Below are 20,836 nucleotides of genomic sequence, written 5' to 3'. Positions count from 1 at the left end.
AAAAAAAAAAAAAAAAAAATTATCTCATTCTTTTTTTTTTCTTTCTTTTTGAGACAGAGTCTTGCTGTTCCTCAGGCTGGAGTGCAGTGGGGCAATCTCAGCTCACTGCAACCTCCGCCTCCTGGGTTCAAGCAATTCTCCTGCTTCAGCCTCCTGAGTAGCTGGGATTACAAGTGTGAGCCACCATGTCTGGCTAATTTTTGTATTTTTAGTAGAGATGGGGTTTCACCATGTTGGTCAGGCTGGTCTCAAACTCCTCACCTTGTGATCTGCCTGCCTCAGCCTCCCAAAGTGCTGGGATTACAGATGTGAGCCACCAAGCCTGCTGTTTTTTTTTGTTTTTTTGTTTTCCCTCCGAGACAGGGTTTTGCTCTGTTGCTCAGGCTGCAGTGCAGTGGTGCAGTCACGGCTCACTGCAACCTCCACCTTCCAGGCTCAGGCCATCACTCTACCTCAGTGTCCTGAGCCTGGGATCACAGGCCCATGCCACCATGCCTGGCTATTATTTTTTATTATTATTTTTGTAGAGACAGGGTCTCCCTATGTTGCCCAGGCTGGTCTCAACTCCTGGTCTCAAGGATCCTCCAGCCTCCACCTCTAAAAGAACTGGGATTACACTGCACATGACCTATCTCCTTCAACTGTATAATTTATTGTAGGGATAGTCCATTATTTAACCAGGCCTTTGTTGGATTACATGAAGGGTTGTTCTAATCATCTGCTATTACAAGCAGTTAAATAGCCTTGGTATAAATATTTTTTGCATATGTGCAGTGTGTCTACAGGATAAATTTTTAAAACTGGAGTTCATAAGGTATATGCATTTAAAAATGTAAGGCTAATTCCAAATTGCCTTTCATAGAGTTGGCTTCAATTTCTTTTTTTTTTCTTTTTTGCTCGCTCTGTCACCCAAGCTGGAGTGCAATGGTATGATCTCAGCTCACTGAAACCTCTGCCTCCCAGGTTCATTTGATTCTCCTGCCTCAGCCACCCGAGTAGCTGGGACTACAGGCATGCACCGCACCCAGCTAATTTTTTGTGTTTCTAGTAGAGATGGGGTTCACCATGTTGGCCAGGATGGTTTCGCTCTCTTGACCTCGTGATCCATCTGCCTTGGCCCCCCAAAGTCCTGGGATTACAGGCGTGAACCACTGCATCCGGCCTCCAATTTCTATGCACCCTCAGCAGTATGTGTATCTATTTACTCACATTCTCACCAGTGTAGTGCATTGTCTGTGTTATTTTGGCCACTTTCATAGGTAAACATTGTGTTTCATAGTTTTAATATGCATTTTGCTTATTAACACTAAGGCTGAGCATTAATTAATATGTTTAAGAGCCATTAAAACATCATTTTATGATGTTATAATTTATGATAGTGATATAATTTACATACAATGTACAGATCTTAGGCAAACAGCTTGATGAATTTTATAACATGTAGACACCCATGTAACCACTGCACAGATCAAAATCTAGAACATTTTTGTCACTCCTGAAAGCTCCTCCATGTCCTCTTTCTGTCATTACCACTTGCATATTGTTACCACAATAGCAGGTAGCTGCTATTTTGACTTCTAGCACTATGGATAAGTTCTGTCCATTCTTAAACGTCATATAAAGAGAATAATACAGTATGTGTTCTTTTGTGTTTGGATTATTTCAACATGCTTTTGAGATATGTTGATGTTTTATTTATTGATGTTCTATTATTACATTTTTATTTTTATTTTATTTTTATTTTTTTTGAGACAGAGTCTCACTCTGTTACCCATGCTGGAGAGCAGTGGTGTGATCTCAGCTCACTGCACCCTCTGCCTCCTGGGTTCAAGCGATTCTTGTGCCTCAGCCTCCCAAGTAGCTGAGATTACAGGCATATGCTCCTACGCCTGGCTAATTTTTGTATTTTTAGAGACAGGGTTTCACTATGTTGGCCAGGCTAGTCTTGAACTGCTGGCCTCAAATAATCTGCCTGCCTTGGTCTCCCAAAATGCTGGGATTACAGGCATGAGCCACCACGCCCAGCCAGTTATGACATTATTTTAAATAACAGTGAGGAATAAAATATATGTATATGCTATAATTTAATCCACTCTTTAGGTTAACCAGTCTCCTAAATGTCACTCCTTTAAGTTGTCTTCAATTTCTCATTTTTATAAGCAGTGAGATTATAAACATCCTGGTAGCAAAATCTTGATTTCCATAGTATCAGTTCTTAGAAGTAGAATTTCTGGATCCATGGATATATAAAATTTAAGGCTTTTGATTATGCATTTTTGAATAGTTATATGGATGTACTCTCCAACCAGAAGATAATGAAGGTTCTCATTTCTTTGAACCCGTATCTACAGTAGGTATTATGATGAAAATTTTGTTTTTCAGTTTGAGAGGTGAAAAGAGATTTTACCATTTCCGTTTTTTTCTTGGAAAATGTGGAACATCTTCATGATTACTGAACATTTATATTTCTTCTTCTGTTGCTTGTTTCTAGTTCTTGTTCACTTTTTTCTGGTTTAGTTTTTGTCTTTTTGTTACTAATTTATGAGAGTTTTTTTTTTTTTTTTTTTTTTTTTTTGAGACGGAGTTTCGCTCTTGTTACCCAGGCTGGAGTGCAATGGCGCGATCTCGGCTCACCGCAACCTCCACCTCCTGGGTTCAGGCAATTCTCCTGCCTCAGCCTCCTGAGTAGCTGAGATTACAGGCATGCGCCACCATACCCAGCTAATTTTTTGTATTTTTAGTAGAGACGGGGTTTCACCATGTTGACCAGGATGGTCTGGATCTCTTGACCTCGTGATCCACCCGCCTCGGCCTCCCAAAGTGCTGGGATTACAGGCTTGAGCCACCGCGCCCGGCCCTTTATGAGAGCTTTTAAGGCGGGGCATGATGGCTCACGCTTGCACTCCTAGCACTTTGGGAGGCTGAGTTGGGTGGATCGCTTGAGCCCATGAGTTTGAGACCAGCCTGGGCAACATTGTGAGTCTCTGCCTCTACAAAAAATAAACAAAATTAGGCAGGCGTAGTAGCATGTGCCTGTGGTCCCAAATACTTGGGAGAATTGCTTAGGCCCTGGAGGTTAAGGATGCCGTGAGCTATGATTTCACTACTGCACTCCAGCCTGCATGACAAATGAGACCCTGATTCAAGAAAAATAAAATAAAAGAAAAAAGGGAGGTTTTCTTTTTGTTTGTTTGTTTGTTTTGATGCAGGGTCTCTCTCTGTCGCCTAGGCTGGAGTGCAGTGGCCCGATCTTGGCTCACTGCAACCTCTGCCTTTTGAGCTCAGGTAATTCGCCCACCTCAGCCTCCCGAGTAGTCTCCTGAGTAGCTGATAGGCATGCACCACCACACCCAGCTAATTTTTGTAGAGATGGGGTTTCACCATGTTGCCCAGGCTGGTCTTGAACTCCTGATCTGAAGTGATCTGCCTGCCTCAGCCTCCTAAAGTGCTGGGATTATAGGCATGCATCACTATGCCCGGCCCAGCAAGTGTTTTGTAAAAGGAAATCTTAGCACTGGAATCCTGGTACAGAGTATGAACAGTATGGATTAAATATTTAATAGAATTGTCCTTCAGAAAGCTTCTATCAGTTTACGGTACATTACAGAGAGCACTTTTCTTTTCTTTTTTTTTTTTTTTGAGACAGAGTTTCACTCTTGTACCCAGGCTGGAGTGCAATGGCGCGATCTCGGCTCACCGCAACCTCCGCCTCCTGGGTTCAGGCAATTCTCCTGCCTCAGCCTCCTGAGTAGCTGGGATTACAGGCACGCACCACCATGCCCAGCTAATGTTTTGTATTTTTAGTAGAGACGGGGTTTCACCATGTTGACCAGGATGGTCTTGATCTCTTGACCTCGTGATCCACCCACCTCGGCCTCCCAAAGTGCTGGGATTACAGGCTTGAGCCACCGCGCCCGGCCCAGAGAGCACTTTTCTAACTTCTTTTCCTTTGTGGATTCCGTTTCTTGGGCTTCAGAGGCTTTCACCACAGAGAGACAAGGTAAAAATTTTAGGTTGATTTTTTTCTATAAGCCAGATTTAATTTTTTTAATATTAAAAACAAATTTATTAGTTTTCTTTTACACAAATATAAAGAGGCGAGGTGCAGTGGCTCACACCTGTAATCCCAGCACATTGGGAGGCTGAAGTGGGCGGATCACCTGAGGTCAGGAGTTCAAGACCAGCCTGCCCAACATGGTGAAACCCTGTCTCTACTAAAAATGCAAAAAATTAGCCAGGCATGGTGGTGGGTGCCTGTGATCTCAGCTACTGGGGAGGCTGAGGCAGGAGAACGGCTTGAACCCAGGAGGCAGAGGTTGTGGTGAGCCAAGATCCTGACACTGCACTCCAGTCTGGGCAACAAAGGGAGACTCCATCTCAAGTAAAAAATTAAATAAAGAAAAAAGGAATACACTGTTATCTCTTCTTTGCCATTAAAAAAATTTTAAATGCTTGAACATAGTTTAAAAATGTAAACCATGGCCGGGCACGGTGGCTCAAGCCTGTAATCCCAGCACTGTGGGAGGCCGAGGCGGGTGGATCACGAGGTCAGGAGATCGAGACCATCCTGGTCAACATGGTGAAACCCCGTCTCTACTAAAAATACAAAAAATTAGCTGGGCATGGTGGCGCGTGCCTGTAATCCCAGCTACTCAGGAGGCTAAGGCAGGAGAATTGCCTGAACCCAGGAGGCGGAGGTTGCGGTGAGCCGAGGACGCACCATTGCACTCCAGCCTGGGTACAAGAGAGAAACTCCGTTTCAAAAAAAAAAAAAATGTAACCACTGTTAACACTTTTGTATAATTCCTTCTAGAAAAAAAATTCTGTATATATTATGCAATGTTGTTGCATACCTAGAGCCACATCTCCAGCTCTAGCCAAGGTTTATAACTTTCCTTAATTAGTTAAAACATATCTCCCAAACTCTGATGTCTGTAGATCTTGAGGTTTACATTTCGGTTGGATAGAGATGGACTCTGTAGTAAAACAATTTGACAAGTCAGTCACTTATCATAGAGAACAAGCATTGTCTCATTTACTCATACTAGAAATTTACCTGTAATGTGATTAGCCATCAAATATATTCATTGGTTAGCTCCATGAGTTGTAAGTATTTTGTATCTTTATCTTTCTTATCAGCACACATGATTTACAACATATTCCTGAATTAAACAAGAATTTGTAGGTCTGAATGATTTGCTTCACAGTTCTTTTTTTTTTCTTCCCTTCCTCCCTCCCTTCCTTCCTTCCTGTTTTTGAAACGGAGTCTCGCACTGTCCCCTGGGCTGGAGTGTAGTGGCACAATCTCAGCTCACTGTAACCTCTGCCTTCCAGGTTCAAGTGATTCTCCTTGCCTCAGCCTTCCAAGTAGCTGAGATTACAGGCACCCGCCACCACGCCTGGCTAAATTTTTTATTTTTTTTTTGTATTTTTAGTAGAGATGGGATTTCACTACATTGGGCAGGCCGGTCTCGAAATCTAACCTTGTGATCTGCCTGCCTCGGCCTCCCAAAGTGCTAGGATTACAGGCGTGAGCCACCACGCCTGGCCCACAGTTCTTGAATTAAAGCTTGTTCTGTTCTTAAAGGGAGATCCATATTTCCAATATAATATATTCCTTTCACAAAGAGAGAGAGCTTCTGTTAATGTTTCCACAGAGGCTCTCAGTGTAGACTGAATTTCGTTTACATGGTAGGGAACATGCTATACACACGTGTTGCTAACTTTGCATCTTTCACTTAGTACAGCTGAAGCACTTTCCATATCAGGGCATGTGGATTTGTTGAGGAAGGTATGTCTAGCTTGAGATACTTTTTAGTGTTAATGAATGATTCTTCACTTTTTATCACCTGTGGCCCTACTGCCTTTTTTCATCTGGTTTCCCAGGGAGGAATTTGGGGTAGTGGAGTGCTCAGTCATCACACCACGACTAGGTTCCCCTAACACAGCCTCACTGTACGACACTCCTCTACCACACAGACGCAACCCCTGGTGTCAGTACCTTTGGTTTCTCTCATTCTCCCACATTTTCATGCATTAGGGGCATTGAAGAACAGGGTGCTTTTCTCAGCTGATGGAAGGGTGCTGTGGTATTTCTTCTTGCTCACATCCTGCCTACTGATGTCTGATACATTTTATTTTCATTTCAGGGGAAGCCGTATGTTTTTGACCGTGTATTCCCCCCAAACACGACTCAGGAGCAAGTTTATCATGCATGTGCCATGCAGATCGTCAAAGGTAATAGATTTCTTTTTAGAATGTCTCTTCTCAGCACCCCATTCCCTACCGGGCTTATCTCCACCAGTACCCTTTCTCCACTATCTCTTCCAGATGTCCTTGCTGGCTACAATGGCACCATTTTTGCTTATGGGCAGACATCCTCAGGGAAAACACATACCATGGAGGTGAGGGTTCTGACTCTGGTGGTTAAGAGGCTTAGGAGTGTTAATGGAAGATCAGGGAATCTCAGTGGGGGAAGATCTAGGAATCAAGGATTGCCTGGTCCAGAGGAAGATAGATGGGTACAGATGATGAACCCAAGGGCAACATTAGGGGAAGTTTAATGGAACCCCTTCACCCCGCTGTGATGTATCATTCTTTCCACTACTCCAGTCTCCTTTTGATCTGGAAAAGTAATGGAAATCCAAAGGGCTACTCAATTATCTCCTTGCTCCTCTAAAAGGCAGACATGGTGGTGACCATCTCCTAACTTAGGACTTTCTTCTTACTGACTCTTGCCTTGGTGTTCACCTGCATACATCTGAGTTGTCTCATTCTCCCCGAGCCCCAGCTTCATTCTCAAATACCTTCACTCGCCAGGGAAAGCTGCACGACCCCCAGCTGATGGGAATCATTCCTCGAATTGCCCGAGACATCTTCAACCACATCTACTCCATGGATGAGAACCTTGAGTTCCACATCAAGGTGACCAAGGCACAACAGCTGGGCATTCAGATGGGGACTGGGAGGGGAAGATCTAAAATAAACCCACTGAAGAGCCTGGGCTCCCCAACTGGATTCCCCTTCCAGTTACCCCAGTTCTTCATCCAGATGTCCTCTTCTGTTCTTTTCCTCCCACCACCGCCATTTGAGTAGGTCACATTAGTATGGGATTCCTAAACCAGATTTAAGATAGGCCCTCTTTACTTCACCCTCTTTCTTTCTTCTTAATCAGGTTTCTTACTTTGAAATTTATCTGGACAAAATTCGTGACCTTCTGGATGGTGAGTGTTTAGCCCCATTGGATGAGGGTGTGCGAGGAGGGTGGAGAAAAGAGCTCACATTGCTCTTGGAATTAGGCACTGATTGACAAGATGCAGAGGGCACACAGCGCTCAAGTCCTTTGGCTCCATTCACCAGAATTTCCAAAAACTCAGAAGGTCAGAAGATGAGCTTAGGAGCTCAGGACTACATATAAACAGTTCAAGAGGATCTGGGGCTGGGGAGCTGGAGCCCTGAGGAGAAGGAGGAGGAACTGAGCCTTCAGCTTGTGCAGGGAGTTTAGGCTTCACAGGGAGAGTCTTCCTTTAGCACAGAGAAGAAAACCACCATCTGAGCCGACTTCAAGGTGCAGGTGGGGGCCATGGAAGTACCACCCTTGCTCACCCTGCATTCTTTTGATTCAGTGACCAAGACAAATTTGTCTGTGCACGAGGACAAGAACCGGGTGCCATTTGTCAAGGTGAGAGTGGGGGCGGGGCACCTATGTGGGCCTGGTGTATTGAGAGTGTGGGTGGGGGAGGAGCATAGGTCAGTGACTCCGAAGTTGGAGAATGGATATCCTGGAGGAATGGGATGTGCCTCAGGGCCAGGGAGAGTCTAGGGGATCAGAAAAGATACTGTCTTGGCTGGGCATGGTGGCTCACACCTGTAATGCCAGCACTTTGGGAGGCTGAGGTGGGCAGATCACTTGAGGCCAGGAGTTCGAGACCAGCCTGGCCAACATGATGAAACCCCGTCTCCGCTAAAAATACAAAAAACTAGCCGGACATGGCTAATTTTTTGTATTATTAGTAGAGACAGGGTTTCACCATGTTGGCCAGATTGAGCTCTCACTCCTGACCTCAGGTGATCCACCTGCCTCAGCCTCCCAAATTGCTGGGATTACAGGCATGAGCCACCGTGCCTGGCCTCTTGTTTAATTAAAAAAGAAAATTAGCCAGGCATAGTAGCATACACCTGTAGACCCAGCTACTCAGGACGCTGAGGCGTGAGGATGCTTGAGCCCAGGAGCTCAATCAAGGTTGCAGTGAGCCATGATAGTATCACTGCACCCCGGTCTGGGTAGTAGAGCAATACTGTTTCTTTTCCTTTCCTTTTCTTTCCTTTTCTTTCTTTCTTTCTTTTTTTTTTTTTTTTTGGGGCCCTCCCTTGTTGCCCAGGCTGGAGTGCAGTGGCGCAATCTTGGCTCACTGCAACCTCTGCCTCCTGGGTTCAAGCGATTCTCCTGCCTCAGCCTCCCAAGTAGCTGGGATTACAGGCATGCACCACCAGACCTGGCTAATTTTTGTATTTTTAGTAGAGACAGGGTTTTGCCATGTTGGGCAGGCTGGTCACAAACCCCTGACCTCAGGTGATCCACCCTTCTTGGCCTCCCAAAGTGTTGGGATTACAGGCATGAGCCACTGTGCCCGGCCGACACTGTTTCAAAAAAGTAATAAATAAGATAAAAATAAATACGAACTTAAAAACAAAGTGTATGGATCACTGTCCATTTGTCCCCCACAGGGTTGTACTGAACGCTTTGTGTCCAGCCCAGAGGAGATTCTTGACGTGATTGATGAAGGGAAATCAAATCGTCATGTGGCTGTCACCAGTGAGTGGGGATACAAGGGGCTCTCTCGAATCTGGGGATCCACCTGTCTTCTGTGTCCTCTGGGGTGGTGGGACTCAAAAGTGAGCCAGGAAAGACCGTGCCCCTTAGAAGAGGAGGACCCTTTGTCTGAGGTACCCTGCTGCTTGGGAGGTGTGGCAGTAGGGCTAGTCCCGGTGGGCACCTTCTCTCTGGGTGGGCGGGGCTGGGGTCAGTGGAAGCCAGGAGCTGAGGACCTCAGTTCTGCAGGGTGATGCAGGTCTTGTTTCTCCCTTGCTCCTGCAGACATGAATGAACACAGCTCTCGGAGCCACAGCATCTTCCTCATCAACATCAAGCAGGAGAACATGGAAACGGAGCAGAAGCTCAGTGGGAAGCTGTATCTGGTGGACCTGGCAGGGAGTGAGAAGGTAAGGGGTCCTGTGGATATGGGGTGGGTGGAAGCCTTGGCTCTTTCTTATTTTTGAGATAGAGTCTTGCTCTGTCCCCAGGCTGCAGTGCAGTGGCATGATCTCGGCTCACTGCAACCTTTGCCTCCCGGGTTCAATCGATTCTCCTGCCTCAGCCTCCCAAGTAGCTGGGATTACAGGTGCCCGCCACCACACCTGGCTAAGTTTTTGTATTTTTAGTAGAGACGGGATTTCACTATGTTGGCCAAGCTGGACCTTGGCTCTTTCTTCTTTTTTTTGAGATGGAGTCTTGCTCTGTCGCCCAGGCTGGAGTGCAGTGGCGCGATCTCAGCTCACAACCTCTGCCTCCTGAGTTCAATTATCTGCCTCAGTCTCCCAAGTAGCTGGGATTACAGGCACCTGCCACTACGCCTGGCTAATTTTTTGTATTTTTAGTAGAAACAGAGTTTCACCATCTTGGTCAGGCTGGTCTTGAACTCCTGACCTTGTGATCCACCTGCCTTGGCCTTTCAGAGTGCTGGGATTACAGGCGTGAGCCACTGCACCCGGCCGGTCCTTGGCTTTTTTTTTTTTTTTTTTTTTTTTGAGATGGAGTTTCGCTCTTGTTACCCAGGCTGGAGTGCAATGGTGTGATCTCGGCCCACTGCAACCTCCGCCTCCTGGGTTCAAGCAATTCTTCTGCCTCAGCCTCCTGAGTAGCTGGGACTACAGACTTTTTTTTAACTAAAAAATTATTTGTATTGGGATATAATTCATATACCATACAGTTCATCATTTCAAAGGCAACTCAGTGGTTTGTAGTACGTTCCCAAGGTTGTGCAACCATCACGCTACCCAATGCTAGAACACTGTCATCACCCATTCGCAGTCACTCTCCATTGTCCCCTAACCCCATCCCCTGTCCACCTCTAATCTACTCTCTGTCTCTATGGATTTGCCTATACTGAACATTTCATATGAATGGAATCATATAATATGTGGCAAGGGGTGAGGGCAAGGTGGGCTTGGACAGGAGAGTTGAGGGGAACAGAGCAAGGGCCTTTCCCAGTCCCAGCCAAGCATCTCTTCTACTCCATCTTCTTCCCTGTTCCCTCTTCTCTCCTTGGACTGAGCCCTGGAATGAGGTGGTGACAGCCCTCTCCATGTGTAGTTGCTCATACACACTCATCTCTTACTGCCCTGGTAGGTCAGCAAGACAGGAGCAGAGGGAGCCGTGCTGGACGAGGCAAAGAATATCAACAAGTCACTGTCAGCCCTGGGGAATGTGATCTCCGCACTGGCTGAGGGCACTGTGAGTGATCCTTAGGTCCCCTCACCCCTCAAGCCGCACCCCGTCTCCTCCCCTGCCTGCTAATGTCACCATATAATCATGCTCCAATTCATGGGTCACTTGATCCCTGGGTAGCACCACTGTGCTTTCTGATTCCCTGTTGAATTGTATTAGTTTATTTCTGATTCATGGTCTCCTTTCTCCCGCAGAAAAGCTATGTTCCATATCGTGACAGCAAAATGACAAGGATTCTCCAGGACTCTCTGGGGGGAAACTGCCGGACGACTATGTTCATCTGTTGCTCGCCGTCCAGTTACAATGATGCAGAGACCAAGTCCACGCTGATGTTTGGGCAGCGGTCAGTGGCAGGGTCCCCAGAGGGATCCCTGGTACCCAACTTGCCATCCCAGCCCCTGTGGTTCTCTCTCCTCAGAGTCACCCAAGTGTAATGTAGGTCTCATCTCTTTGTTCCTCTTCTTCTCACCCAGTGCAAAGACCATTAAGAACACCGCCTCAGTGAATCTGGAGTTGACTGCCGAGCAGTGGAAGAAGAAATATGAGAAGGAGAAGGAGAAGACAAAGGCCCAGAAGGAGACAATTGCGAAGCTGGAGGCAGAGCTGAGCCGGTGGCGCAATGGTTAGAGAGAGATCGGTGGGAGTGAGGGGCGCTGGGAGGAGGAGGAGAAGGCTGGGGAGCCAGCTCTGGGTGATGTTTCTGACCAAGCCAATCTCCAAGAAGAGGGGCTGCATTTCTGGAGAGGTGTAGTAGAGCAGTCATGAGGGAAGGCAGCGAGGGGGCTGACTACCTACCTTCCCAGCCCCACAAAAAGGTAGACGGTCCACCTGGCAAGAGAGTTCAAGGGCCCCAGAGGTCTTGGTATGCAGAGTGAGAAGGAAGAACTCGTGGATGCAGCCTATTCTTCTCCCATTCCTCACCTCGTCCCGCCCTTTTGCAGGAGAGAATGTGCCCGAGAAGGAGCGCCTGGCTGGGGAGGAGGCAGCCCTGGGGGCTGAGCTCTGTGAGGAGACCCCTGTGAATGACAACTCATCCATTGTGGTGCGCATTGCGCCTGAGGAGCGGCAGAAATATGAGGAGGAGATCCGCCGCCTCTATAAGCAGCTTGACGACAAGGTGAGGGCGGCCAGGCAGAGCACTGAGGTGTGCCAGGTGGCGCGAGAGGCGGAGGATCAAAGAAAATTGCTTCTATTGCCTTGTTCTGGTTTTAAAAGCGGATAAATGCTCATGATTGAAATGTGGAAAAATCAATGTAAATACATAGAAGAAAATTAAAATCATCCACTATTCAGAGGTAATACTTAACATTTTGCTTTTCTCTGTGCATGTACAATGCAATTGAGATATACTGTATATGTAATTTTTTTTTTGAGACAGAGTCTTGCTCTGTTGTCTAGCTGGAGTGCAGTGGCATGATCATGGCTCACTGCAACCTCTGTCTCTCAGGTTTTTTTTTCCTGATGAGACGGAGTTTCACTCTTCTTGCCCAGGCTGGGGTGCAATGGCATGATCTCGGCTCACCGCAACCTCCGCCTCCCAGGTTCAAGTGATTCTCCTGCCTCAGCCTCCAGAGTAGCTGGGATTATAGGCATGTGCCACCACACCCGGCTTATTTTGCATTTTTGAGTAGAGACAGGGTTTCTCCGTGTTGGTCAGGCTGGTCTTGAACTCCTGACCTCAGGCGATCCACCTGCCTCCGTTTCCCAAAATGCCGGGATTACAGGCATGAGCCACCATGCACAGTCTGTCTCTTAGGTTTAAGTGATTCTCCTGCCTCAGCCTCCAGAGTAGCTGAGATTACAGGCACATGCCACCATGCCGGGGTAAATTTTGTATTTTCAGTAGATATGGGGTTTCGCCATATTGGCCAGGCTGGTCTCAAACTCCTGACCTCCAGTGATCTGTCTGCCTTGGCCCTCCTCCAAAGTGCTGGGATTACAGGCATGAGCCACTGCACCTGACCTATATATGTAATTTCACATCTGATTTTTTTCATTCAGCATTCTATTATGCACAATTAATAATTCTTCATAAAAGTACTTTTATTTTCATTTATTATTGTTATTTTGCTTTGAGAGAAAGAGTCTTGCACTGTCACCCAGGCTGAAGTACGGTGGTGCAATAACAGCTCACTGAAGCCTCAAACTCCTGGGCTCAAGGGCTCCTCCCCCACCTCAGCCTCCAAAGCAGTTGGGACTACAGGTGCACACTACCATGTCCAGCTAATTTTTTTGTTGTTGTTGGAGATGGGATCTCACTTTGTTCCCCAGGCTGGTCTCAAACTCCTGGCCTCAAGTGATCCTACCGCCTTGGCCTCTCAATGCACTGGGATTACAGGCATGCACCACCAGGCCTGACTAATATTTTAAATTTTTTGTAGAGACAGGTTCTCACTATGTGGCCCAGGCTGGTTTTGAACTCCTGGTCTCAAGCAATCTTCCTGTAGGATATGAGGTTTCTAACTCAAAGCTTATACTATCTGGATTTTTATCAGTATCCTGCCTCTACCCCCAAACTTCTCATGTCTAAACTGGAAGGAGTAGCTTCCCTTCACCCATCTTTCCCCGTTTCCTCCAACAGGATGATGAAATCAACCAGCAAAGCCAACTCATAGAGAAGCTCAAGCAACAAATGCTGGACCAGGAAGAGGTAACAGGAGGGAGGGCAGGACATGAGAGGAAAGGGGCTCTGTTCATGCCTGGAAGGCATGGAATAGACCTTTTAAAAATCAGATGGGTGCTCGCTTCGGCAGCACATATACTAAAATCGGAATGATACAGAGAAGATTAGCATGGCCCCTGCACAAGGATGACACGCAAATTCGTGAAGCGTTCCATATTAAAAAAAAAAAAATCAGATGGAAGAAGAGGCATTCTGCTTAGGGATTAATCACTCCCCCAAACTATAGAGGTCTGAGAACCTCACTGGGGCTTTTTGCCCTCCGTCCCTCACTCCATCCCTCCCTCTGTGCCTCCATCCCTCCCTCCCTCTCTTCCTCCTTTCCTCCCTTCCTCCCTTCCTCCCTCCCTCCCTCCTTCTCATCCTCCCTCCCTCTCTTCCTCCCTTCCTCCCTTCTTCCCTTCCTTCTTTCCTGTCTCAATTTGTTACCCAGGCTGGAATACAGTAGGGCAGTCTCAGTTCACTGCAGCCATGATCTTCCAGGGTCAAGCAATCCTCCTGCCTCAGCCCCCTAAGTAACTGAGACTGCAAGTGCACCGTCACAACCCGGCTAATTTTTGTATTTTTTGTAGAGATGGGGTTTTGCCATGTTGCTCAGGCTGGTCTTGAACTCCTGAGCTCAGGCAATCCCCCCACCTAGGCCTTCCAAAACGCTGGGATTAGAGATGGGAGCCACTGTGCCCAGCTGGGGCTTTTCTTTCCTTCTTCTTTTTTTTTTGAGACGGAGTCTCACTCCATCACCTTGACTGTATTGCAATGGCGTGATCTCAGCTCACTGCAACCTATGCCTCCCTGGTTCAAGCTACTCTCCCACCTCAGCCTTCCAAGGAGCTGGGATTATAGGCACCTGCCATCAGGCACGGTAATTTTTATATTTTTGTAGAGATGGGGTTTCACTGTGTTGGCCAGGCTGTTCTTGAACTCCTGACTTTAGGTGATCCTCCCTCCTCGGCCTCCCAGAGTGCTGGGATTTTAGGCGTGAGCCACCACACCCAGCCTGGGGCTTTTCTTAAAGCACAAATTTTGGAGTCTGGGAGCTTCTTCATTCTATTGTCCTATTTCTATGAAGCCTAAAGCCTACTTCCTCTTAACTCTTATTTTGGGTGGGGGGCTCAGCTTCCCAGACCCAAGGCCATAGAAATAGTCACTGGCAGCGAGCTTCCCCACATGGCACTTCTCCCCCTTGAAGCTGCTGGTGTCCACCCGAGGAGACAATGAGAAGGTCCAGCGTGAGCTGAGCCACCTGCAATCAGAGAACGATGCTGCTAAGGATGAGGTAAAGGAAGTGCTGCAGGCCCTGGAGGAGCTGGCTGTGAACTATGACCAGAAGTCCCAGGAGGTGGAGGAGAAGAGTCAGCAGAACCAGCTTCTGGTGGATGAGCTGTCTCAGAAGGTGGTAAGTAGTGTACCAATGGCCCAACAGCTCTCTGACCACAGAACATCTCCCATTTCGAGGGGCCTCTGCATCCTTCCAGGGCTGGATGGTGGCTGTACCTCTGCACTGCTGTTCAGTGCATCGTGAGTCCCTCCCCAACCCTGTCACTGTGTTTTCCCCTCCCAGTTCCTCTCTCTTCCAGACTCTTCTGCAGGGCCTACGTTCTCTTCATAGCAGCCCTCAGGGTCTTGCATGAAGGGAGAGGCCTCTGCCTGGGCTGGGCAGGGTAGCAGGAGGATGGCAATGGGAATGACCTGAGGGGCTGTCCCCAGGCCACCATGCTGTCCCTGGAGTCTGAGTTGCAGCGGCTACAGGAGGTCAGCGGACACCAGCGAAAACGAATTGCTGAGGTGCTGAACGGGCTGATGAAGGATCTCAGCGAGTTCAGTGTCATTGTGGGCAATGGAGAGATTAAGCTGGTGAGTGGTGAGAGACGGCAGTCTTGTTCAGGCTGGGCATTAATGGAAGATGCAAGATGAGACCATCCAGGCCTTCAGAGAGACTGAGAAAGGCAGGTCAGAGAGCCAGGAAGCATGCCTTTGAACTACACACAGGAAGACAGGGAGAGACTTGCATAGACCCAATAGAAAAGAGACATTCTAAGTTGGGTGCGGTGGCTCACGACTATAATCCCAGCATTTTAGGAGGCCGAGGCACGCAGATCACTTGAGCTCAGGAGTTTGAGACCTGACTTAGCCAACGTGGTAAAACCCCATCTCTATTAAAAATACGAATATTAACCAGGCGTGGTGGTGTGCACCTGTAATTCCAGCTACTCAGGAGGCCGAGGCAGGAGAATGGCTTGAACCTGGGAGGTGGAGGTTGCAGTGAGCTGAAATCACACCAGTGCACTCTAACCTGGATTATAGAGGGAGACTGCAAAAAAAGAAAAAAAAAATTCTAAAGGGTGCTAAATAAAGAAGCAATGGAGGCCAGGCATGGTGGCTCACGCCTGTAATCCCAGCATTTTGGGAGGCTGAGACAGGCGGATCACTTGAGCCCAGGAATTCACAACCAGCCTGGGTGAATAGTGAAACCTCATCACTACAAAAATGACAAACGATTAGCTGGGCATGGTGGCACACGCCTGTAGTCCCAGCCACTTGAGAGGCTGAGGTGGGAGAATCACCTGAGTGTGGGAGGTTGAGACTGCAGTGAGCCATGATTGAGATACTACACTCCAGCCTGGGTGACAGAGCCACACCCTGTGTTAAAAAAAAACACAAAAAACAGCAGCAACAGAGCGGTGCTTGCAGCAGGAGTTAAAGGTGGGGCACAGGCACAGAGTTAAGAATGAAATATGCGAATCTGTGGATGTGATCAAGCAGATCAAAAGAAAATCATATTACTTTATAAGATATATTTATAAGTGGGGGACTGTCAGAATTGGATTTTTTTTTTTTTTTTTTTTTTTGAGACAGACTCTTGCTCTGTCGTCCAGGCTGGAGGACAGTGGTGCAGTCAGCTCACTGCAACCTCTGCCTCCCACACTCTGGTGATTCTCCCACCTCAGCCTCTCAAGTAGCTGGGACTACAGGCATGTGCCACCATGCCCAACTAGTCGTTTGTCATTTTTTGTAGTGATGGGGTTTCACTATTTGCCCAGGCTGGATGTGAACTCCTGGGCTCAAGTGATCCGCCAGTCTCAGCCTCCCAAAATGCTGGGATTACAGGCGTGAGCCACCACGACCAGACAGAATTGGATTTTAAATGCAGGCAGAGGATTTTAATGTGAAGTGTGGGTGATAGAGAGCTGCTAAAGGTCATTTGGAAAATACCCACCCATTTGAGTCCCTACATATGTGGGTGTGTGTGGGTAGGCAGAAGGTGGGAGGGAACAGATAAAGTCTTCCCGGTGGCCAAAAAGCATCTCTTCCTCCTTCACTCACCCTTAGCCAGTGGAGATCAGTGGGGCCATCGAGGAGGAGTTCACTGTGGCCCGACTCTACATCAGCAAAATCAAATCAGAAGTCAAGTCTGTGGTCAAGCGGTGCAGGCAGCTGGAGAACCTCCAGGTGGAATGTCACCGCAAGATGGAAGTGACTGGGCGGGAGCTCTCATCCTGCCAGCTCCTCATCTCCCAGGTGAGTGCCTAAGTTTGAGAACCTTCAGGTGCCATGGGAGAAAGAAGGCTACTCTGGGGCTATGGCTGAAACTCCTAACACTCACCTTTATGTCAAAGTTCTGGGGTCGCCGGGCGCGGTGGCTCAAGCCTGTAATCCCAGCACTTTGGGAGGCCGAGGCGGGTGGATCACGAGGTCAAGAGATCCAGACCATCCTGGTCAACACGGTGAAACCCCGTCTCAACTAAAACTACAAAAAATTAGCTGGGCATGGTGGCGCGTGCCTGTAGTCCCAGCTACTGAGGAGGCTGAGGCAGGAGAATTGCCTGAACCCAGGAGGCGGAGGTTGCGGTGAGCCGAGATCGCGCCATTGCACTCCAGCCTGGGTAACAAGAGCGAAACTCCGTCTCAAAAAAAAAAAAAAAAAAAAAAAGTAGTTCTGGGGTCAATTGAAATCAAGGACAGAAGAGCTTGGGTGGCAGGGGTTCAGATCAGGGCCAAAGAAGTAAAGGCTCAGGCTGGGTGCTGCCCGCTGTTCCAAGGGAGCTGAAGGAAGAGCCCCATAGGGATGACCCCTAATCCTGCACCCTTATGGGAAATGTAGCTGGAGGAAGGGCTTGGGAGGAGAGCTGGAGTTGGAGATCTGTGCTGTCTGGGGTTCTGTCCTTTGCTCCATCTTCTTCCTCTCACCAACTTTCTCCCACCAGCACGAGGCCAAGATCCGCTCGCTTACAGAATACATGCAGAGTGTGGAGCTCAAGAAGCGGCACCTGGAAGAGTCCTATGACTCCTTGAGTGATGAGCTGGCCAAGCTCCAGGCCCAGGGTGAGGCCTTCTTACACCTCCATCTCACCTTCCAGGGCAGAAAAGTCAGATACATCAAAAGAAATCACCCAACAATCATTCACTCAAAGGATTAGCCTGAAATCATGGATGCTAACTCATATGTTAGCCAAGATTTTGCATGTAGCTCATTTTACATAAACCATACCCCCTTGTTCTCTGTTTCTGCTATATCAAATCGGATAGTCCTAACCCAGAAGAATATCCCTGTGGGACCATCCCCAGCCCTGCCCGGAGCTCTGGTCACAACATGAAGTCCTGAGAGATAGGTTTGATGTTAACTGTCTTCCCCTGTTTCCTTTAGAAACTGTGCATGAAGTGGCCCTGAAGGACAAGGAGCCCGACACACAGGATGCAGATGAAGTAAAGGTGAGTGGGGAAGGTGTCAGGGACAGTTGGGGCCTGGTGGGGTGAAAGCTGTGCTGGCCCTCACGGAGCTTGTTTCTGGGAGTCTGGTCTTGGAACTTGTGGTGGGGTTGTTTGCAGAAGGCTCTGGAGATGCAGATGGAGAACCACCGGGAGGCCCATCACCGGCAGCTGGCCCGGCTCCGGGACGAGATCAATGAGAAGCAGAAGACCATTGATGAGCTCAAAGAGTAAGGATCCCCAAGGGCAACTCCAGTCCCTCCCGGTGCCTGTCGCCTTGCTGTGCTGACTCACATGCCCCCTCTGGATCTGATTCTTTAACATCCATCTGTGTGTCATTCCTTAAACAATGCCACAACTTTGTAGCCCCACCTCAGGAGATACATGGAATAAGGACTAGTTCCTATCCTTGAGGCTCCTACGGTTAGAGAGCTCAGGACTTCTTGCTCTGTCATGGAAACAGTGGCCTGAATCTGTCCCTGATACCTGAAGGTGGACACATCAATTCTAACTGGACTCACTCATTCAAGAAGAAAGATGTTTGAGGAGCTGGTCTTTCCTTCCCCCTCATTAACATCTTTTTCCCCCTCTCCATTACCTCCTGATGCTCTGTAGCCTAAATCAGAAGCTCCAGTTAGAGCTAGAGAAGCTTCAGGCTGACTATGAGAAGCTGAAGAGTGAAGAACATGAGAAGAGCACCAAACTCCAGGAGCTGACGTGAGTGGCAGGGATTTGCCTGTAAGCCCACAGCCCTGTAGGCTCAGAACTGCCAACTCAGACACACTTGCAGAGGCAGGACACACATACAGATAGGATACGGTGACTTGCAGGAAAAATATGATGGGTAGGGAAAGGACAGAAAGGACACTCCGCAATGACTACCATTGAGTATTAGCCAGCATGGAAAGAGGTTTACAGTGTTCTATTCAGTGGTAAAAAGCAGGTTACAAAACCATATGCATGGTATGATCCCATAAAAATGTATATATGAATAAGTACACATAGAAAAAATAGTCTGGAAGGATGGACACCAGAAAGTTAATGTTGGTTTGATCTGTAAATACTAGAATCATAGGCTTTTTATAAAAACTTGCCTTATCTCTCTTTTAAAAATTCATTTCTAATTTTTACACAGTAAACATGAGTAACTTGTGTAATAAATCATAATAGGCTGGGTGTGATGGCTCTTGCCTGTAATCTCACCACTTTGGGAGGCCAAAGCAAGTGGACCGCTTGAGCTCAGTAGTTCAAGACCAGTCTGGGCAACATGGCAAAACCCTGTCTGTACTAAAAATACAAAAATTAGCTGGGCATGGTGGCATGCATCGGTGGTTCCAGATGCTTGGGAGGCTGAGGTGGGAAGGATTCCTTGAGCCTGCAGGTTGAGACTGAGGCTGAGGCTGCAGTGAGCTGTGATTGTGCCACTGTACTCTATCTAGCCTAGATAACAGAATGAGACCCTGTTTCAAAAAATAACAATAGTAATACTTAACTGGAGATAAATGTAATAGAGGAAGAAGCAGGAGGGAGAGTCCTGAGGGACTTTTCTGTTTCCCTTATTTCTCTTGCTACAGATTTCTGTACGAGCGACATGAGCAGTCCAAGCAGGACCTCAAGGGTCTGGAGGAGACAGTTGTGAGTGGTTTCCTTCTGTGCCAAATTCACGGGATTGGGGAGGGAAAGGCGTCATTTCTTCCTAACCCTACTCCACCTGCTCTTGCAGGCATTCTATAGCATAATCAAGACACATTTTTCCTAAAGGATGAGTGACTCATTTGATTATAGAGACCGGAACTTCCTATGCTTCTGGGGGGTAAGATAGACCTGCTGTCTGGTTATTCTATTTTTCATCGTTCTTTCCAGGCCCGGGAACTCCAGACCCTCCACAACCTTCGCAAGCTGTTCGTTCAAGACGTCACGACTCGAGTCAAGAAAGTGAGTGCTGTTCTTGGAGTCTTATCAGCCCCCACATCTTCTTCCTATCCTTAGGTTTCTCCTGCCCCTGTTGCCCCCAGTGGGGCTGGGTTGGCCTTGGGACTGCCACATCTTTCCTTCTGTCTGTTCTCAGAGTGCAGAAATGGAGCCCGAAGACAGTGGGGGGATTCACTCCCAAAAGCAGAAGATTTCCTTTCTTGAGAACAACCTGGAACAGCTTACAAAGGTTCACAAACAGGTAAGAGTCTACTGAAGGGGTGAAGATAATTTTTGAGGCCAGGTACCTAGGATACCAAATCCTCAGAGGCCCCTTGGATTCAGGAAAATCTAGTTGCATGTTTTCCTTACTGTTCGCTTTTGCTTTCCCTACTAATCCTTCTTTATACAGTATTTGGTTTACTTTTACCTTGTTTTTGTTTCATGCCTGTATTCCCTTCTCAAAGTTTCTAACCCACCTCTGCTCAAAGTGGAATTCCCCAGGCCTATCTTGGAGAGAGAGGTTGAAACTGACAGAGGCATGGGCTATAACAATATACAGGAGGGAGACTGGTCAGATGTTAGCCAGAGATGGAAGGCAGGGAGATGAGAATCAGGGCAGTCGGGCTTCTCTCGTGGAGAGAACTCCGTCTGTCAAGGTCTGGGGCAGGCATGTAGGGACATTAAATGATGTCCATGGCCAGGAGCAGTGGCGCACACCTGTAGTCCCAGCACTTTAGGAAGCCAAGGCAGGTGGATCACTTGAGCCCTGGAGTTCAAGACCAACCTGAGCAACATGGTGAAACCCCACCTCTACAAAAAGTACAAAAATTAGGAGGATGTGGTGGCACACACTCATAGTCCCAGCTATTTGGGAGGCTGAGGTAGAAGATTGCTTGAGCCCAGGAAGTAGAGGCTGCAGTGAGCTGTGATCATGCCACTGCACTCCAGCCTGGGTGACAGAGTGAGACTTTGTTTCAATTAAAAAAAAAAAGATGGCCCCAAGATGCCCAACCAGCCCCTGGTTGGGG

At 47.8% G+C, this 20,836-nt stretch overlaps 1 protein-coding gene and 1 non-coding gene across 2 annotated transcripts in view; both read left to right on the top strand.

Annotated features, from left to right (window-relative positions):
• The window catches only part of KIF5A (kinesin family member 5A), a 37,972-nt gene that overhangs the window by 9,353 nt on the left and 7,783 nt on the right, over positions 1-20,836 (top strand). Inside the window, exons 2-23 of the mRNA XM_032289321.1 lie at positions 6,150-6,237; positions 6,331-6,404; positions 6,820-6,924; positions 7,175-7,223; positions 7,626-7,681; positions 8,728-8,815; positions 9,098-9,222; positions 10,409-10,513; positions 10,702-10,850; positions 10,981-11,129; positions 11,449-11,624; positions 13,089-13,157; positions 14,377-14,583; positions 14,895-15,041; positions 16,518-16,706; positions 17,393-17,510; positions 17,833-17,897; positions 18,015-18,124; positions 18,510-18,611; positions 19,469-19,529; positions 19,758-19,829; positions 19,963-20,067. Of these exons, the coding sequence (XP_032145212.1) occupies positions 6,150-6,237; positions 6,331-6,404; positions 6,820-6,924; positions 7,175-7,223; positions 7,626-7,681; positions 8,728-8,815; positions 9,098-9,222; positions 10,409-10,513; positions 10,702-10,850; positions 10,981-11,129; positions 11,449-11,624; positions 13,089-13,157; positions 14,377-14,583; positions 14,895-15,041; positions 16,518-16,706; positions 17,393-17,510; positions 17,833-17,897; positions 18,015-18,124; positions 18,510-18,611; positions 19,469-19,529; positions 19,758-19,829; positions 19,963-20,067 (2,409 nt within the window). The remainder of the gene's footprint in view (positions 1-6,149; positions 6,238-6,330; positions 6,405-6,819; positions 6,925-7,174; positions 7,224-7,625; positions 7,682-8,727; positions 8,816-9,097; positions 9,223-10,408; positions 10,514-10,701; positions 10,851-10,980; positions 11,130-11,448; positions 11,625-13,088; positions 13,158-14,376; positions 14,584-14,894; positions 15,042-16,517; positions 16,707-17,392; positions 17,511-17,832; positions 17,898-18,014; positions 18,125-18,509; positions 18,612-19,468; positions 19,530-19,757; positions 19,830-19,962; positions 20,068-20,836) is intronic.
• LOC116527666 lies at positions 13,245-13,351 on the top strand. Its single transcript, XR_004258663.1, has one exon. It is a non-coding gene; the product is annotated as a U6 spliceosomal RNA (small nuclear RNA).

The sequence above is a fragment of the Sapajus apella genome, unplaced genomic scaffold (assembly GCF_009761245.1).
Source record: "Sapajus apella isolate SASKATOON/1434 unplaced genomic scaffold, GSC_monkey_1.0 scaffold2, whole genome shotgun sequence".
NCBI classification, from domain to species: Eukaryota; Metazoa; Chordata; class Mammalia; order Primates; family Cebidae; genus Sapajus; species Sapajus apella.
This window is presented reverse-complemented; position numbering and strand designations above follow the sequence as displayed.